Source organism: Oncorhynchus clarkii, chromosome 32 (genome assembly GCF_045791955.1).
Source record: "Oncorhynchus clarkii lewisi isolate Uvic-CL-2024 chromosome 32, UVic_Ocla_1.0, whole genome shotgun sequence".
Taxonomy (NCBI): domain Eukaryota; kingdom Metazoa; phylum Chordata; class Actinopteri; order Salmoniformes; family Salmonidae; genus Oncorhynchus; species Oncorhynchus clarkii.
The window spans coordinates 13,775,475-13,779,442 of record NC_092178.1 but is presented as its reverse complement, the minus strand read 5'-3'; the positions used below and the strand labels follow the sequence as shown (position 1 = coordinate 13,779,442).

Below are 3,968 nucleotides of genomic sequence, written 5' to 3'. Positions count from 1 at the left end.
GCGCGTTCATCTCTCCTTTTTGTAGTAGCAGGTGTATGTAACAGCGCGCACTGCGGTATCTGTCGTTTATGCTGCTGCTTGTATGGAGTATGCTCCACGTGATCGTTGTATTCATGCTGTTTGGGTCATGTTCATGTTTTTTTCTCTAAGTTTGATAAAAGATTATGGCCCTCTTCTGCGCTTGTTTGACCCAGTCCAATGAACACATGTGGATGTGCTCTCTTCGTTTTATCTGTTCAATGGCACCTCCTCTCTCTGGTCCAAAGTCCCCGGCGAGGACTTGCTCAGCACCGACGGAGTAAACGTCAAAAACGCGTCAGTCCTGCTCGTTGGGGAGCACGGGAAATCTGACCCGGTAGGCCTCTGTTGAAGGCCGTTTGATTGAGCGGAGTGACAGGCGAGGCAGGAGCAGGGGCTCCCCCCGGGACCGAGGCCGTGGGCCGGGCTGGGGTACAGGGGCGGGTGCCTGAACGAACACAGAAGCTCCGGCCTCTGGTAGGGGTGAGACAACATCCGGAAACTGTCAAGGGACCTGAGGGGGTTGGAGAATGGGGTGGCGGAGGAGGCCGATCCGGCTCCGACCCCAAGGTGGGAGTAATACGGTAATGGTAGGTGGGACGGGAAGGGGTAACCCAGGTTCCCGGTGGCGGCCGCGTGACTCATCATGTAGGTGTAGAATGCGGGGTCGGCGGGGTGAGGCCACGTCATGGCCAGACGCTGCCGCTTGTCCTTCATCCGGCGGTTCTGGAACCACACCTATGGAACACAGACATACAGACAGACAGGCGGGGTAAAATATGAACCTACATCAGTCTGTGACGAGACAGACGAGGGATTTACAGTTGTTTTTGCACTTTACGCAGGGTTCCAAATGGCCTTACAGTTGGCGAGTAGTGGCCAGACCAATAGGCATATGCAAATTCCAATTAATGAGTCAATACTTAAGCTCGACCCTTAAATGTTTTCGGTTTAATCATTAACAAAATGAATCACCGTTTCATTTGGGTAAATGTTGCCTGCACCTACCTGCATTTACTGCATTGTTTTGAGAACACACATAAATAAAGTCTGAGTAGCCTAGGCCTCGATTTGTCTGATATGATTTCAAGCGAACTTACATTGTTTTATTTTTAGATTCGCAATTAAACTATGTCCTTTATATGGCCATATGTTCTATGGACAATAATATAGGTTTAGATGTAGTCGAGAAATTGTATTATGTTGTTGTAATATTGTTGTTGTTATTATAGACCCTAATCTCACCTTGATAGTGGTTTCTGGTAAATTTAGTGAAGCCGCCAGTTCGCATCTCCTCGGCCTGGACACGTAATTCTCCCGGTAGAATTCCTTCTCCAACCGGCCGATTTGCTCCCGAGTAAAGGCTGTCCGGTACCGTCGCATCGCGTCAGCTCCGTAGGACAGCGAAACCTGGCCCAATCCCATTTTACCAGGATCCATGCCGCTGTCACTCGGGTGGATGGGGGAATCACCGTTTCGACCTGGAATGGGTTCAAAACATGAATCTGATTGTTTGTTATCGATAGTAATAGTAATAGTATCCTACAATTGTACAGCGGTTTCTTTTGTTCGTTTTGTTTTTGTATAACTGACACTGCAGCCTGTATTTTTCGTTTGATTTGAGGTTGACAAAAATCGAAAGCAGAGCACCATAACTAGCCAAAATGCATCTGATGTTAAATTAGGCCTATATACAGTAAACTAAACCATCCATATCGATGAATATCATACCTGCAGAAGGGACAATTCTATTAATTCATAATTGTGATAATTGTTTACTTGATATCAGTACGATATTTTCATGAAATAAATGTGAAGAGAATAGCATAGGCCTATGATTGACTTGCCTAATTAAATGCAGGTTAAATAATACAAATGCATGTATAGTAATCCGTCCAACGTGTACTCTACTTTTTCCCATTCATTTGAAAACACATCCTCAAAATACATATGTTAATAAGCATTAGACAATTATTTTGGGGCCTATTTTTCATAAAGACATGACCAGTTTGATGTCAGTTCTCCAGGGGTTTGGTCCCCAGACAAATCCAATCCGTCTACCAACCAATTCATATAAACGTTTTTTTTTTGGTCTACCATTTTTATTTGTGGTTTGTTTAGTACTTAAAATCTCTACTAGTAGCCTAGTTCGTGCAAATTGGTTAATTTGTCTGGCGCCGGGTGTACTCGTTTTAAAAAAGTGACACTGTGGTTAAAACCCTAGCTAAGGGGGTGTAACACTAAGAGAGATCTCTCATGGGTGTGGATGTAACAATCCATGAGTTCAGCTATAGTGAAATTCATTCATGTGACATTCATTCCAAATGAACGTTGTTATAAAAACATAACAATTACGTTCCGTAAGTCGTTGTCACTCCCTTTCCATAATACAATCATGTAGAATTTCTTGCATATGTTACCCGATAATTTACTTATTCATTCTGGATGCTGCATGCACATAAATGGGCTACTGGCGATGTTTACAGCGTGACATCTATTGCATTCATTCATTTACGCTGTCCAAAATCCCATCCATGCAATGTGTTGAAGAAAACGAAAAGAAGAGTTCCACGCCGTTCCATGCATTACCTTTCCCGTTGGGGTAGTCCATGCTTTCTGGCGTGCAGCTCACATCAATTTCTTCATAGAAGTCAGACTCTGTGTCCGAGCTGCTAGCTTCTTTGTTGGTGTGATCTAATCGATGTCTCTCGGTTGAAGAGGACATGCCAACCGACCTTATATCGGCGCACACGCGTCCCCGTGCGCTCTTCACCTCCTCGTCCGCTCTGTCTCGCGAGTAGGGCGCAGAACCGGGGCTGGAGTAGTTCCTGTGGACCGTTTTGCCTTGTGATTCTCGCGTGGGGCTTCCAACTGCTTCCGACAAATTAGAGCCAGTCTTGCCAACTGCCGTGCCAAGTTGACCTCCTTCCGGGAGCATCACCATCTCTTTTCTGTTTTCCATTACCGACGAACGAACAAACGAAAGCGCGTGGAATAAACCAGCGCCAAATCGCTACTATGGAAATAGCCCAATCTGGCTGTGACACTACGGGTGGCGACGGGATTCAGTCGTGAGAGTGGAGAAAAGAGAAGTGGAATGGATTGAAATGAGAGAAGAGAAGAGAGGGGGATGTACGTTCTGACCCTGCGAGGCGAGCGCTCCAGAGTGCAGCACGAGCTCTGGGAGGGATCACCATTGCCCTCGCTTTCTCTCGAGCTGTCATTCTTAATAGGGCAGTCGTCATGATGGCACCCCTGATGACGCCCCGCATCGATTGGATGTGGATAAACAGAGAACGTGCAATAGAATTAGGAATTAGAAATAGGATTTCTCTATGGAACGAGCAATCACAACAGTGGGTTTGGGGGGGGGGGGGGGGGGGGGGTTCGAGGGCTAATAGGGAAGACAAGCAGCTTTGGAGCCCGAGTGTAGAAGCACATGAGGCATGCACACGGCATGAGCTAACGAGCAAATGATTTTGTGCCGGAATCATGAGTATATAGCAGGCCCACTGAACATCTATGTTCTCAAATCCTCAATTTCCACAAGGAAACAAAATCATTATGATGCATTCTGACAAATCTGCATGCATGCTTTCAAAAAATGTATTTGAAAGGTTCTACATGTAATTCTTAGGTGGTACACAATTATTAAGATGATGAACAAGATTGATATGTAAATTATGAAGATCAATAATTGACTAATAACTTGGACACCAGGTTATGTAGCCTAATCTGTAATGTAGTAATCCATATTATTAAACCAACTATTTCCATTTTTAACAAGGGACAAATTATCTGTGTTGTTAGTTGTGACGTGGTCAGCAAATAGCCTACAGATATATATATTTTTGGAAATATCAATATTCTTGAGGAAATATGATGTATGTTTTGTCTAAAACAAAACAAAGTTATTTTAAAAGGTCTAATGTGAAGAAGAATGCATGATA

At 44.5% G+C, this 3,968-nt stretch overlaps 1 protein-coding gene across 1 annotated transcript; it reads right to left on the bottom strand.

The window, feature by feature from the left end:
* Positions 1–228: 228 nt before the first annotated feature.
* Positions 229–2,980, bottom strand: LOC139392311 (homeobox protein XHOX-3-like). Its single transcript, XM_071140210.1, has 3 exons — positions 2,608–2,980; positions 1,264–1,499; positions 229–756 (listed from the first exon to the last, which is right to left on the bottom strand). Exons 1-3 carry the CDS (start codon positions 2,978–2,980, stop codon positions 229–231), a joined length of 1,137 nt encoding a protein of 378 aa, XP_070996311.1.
* Positions 2,981–3,968: the final 988 nt, after the last annotated feature.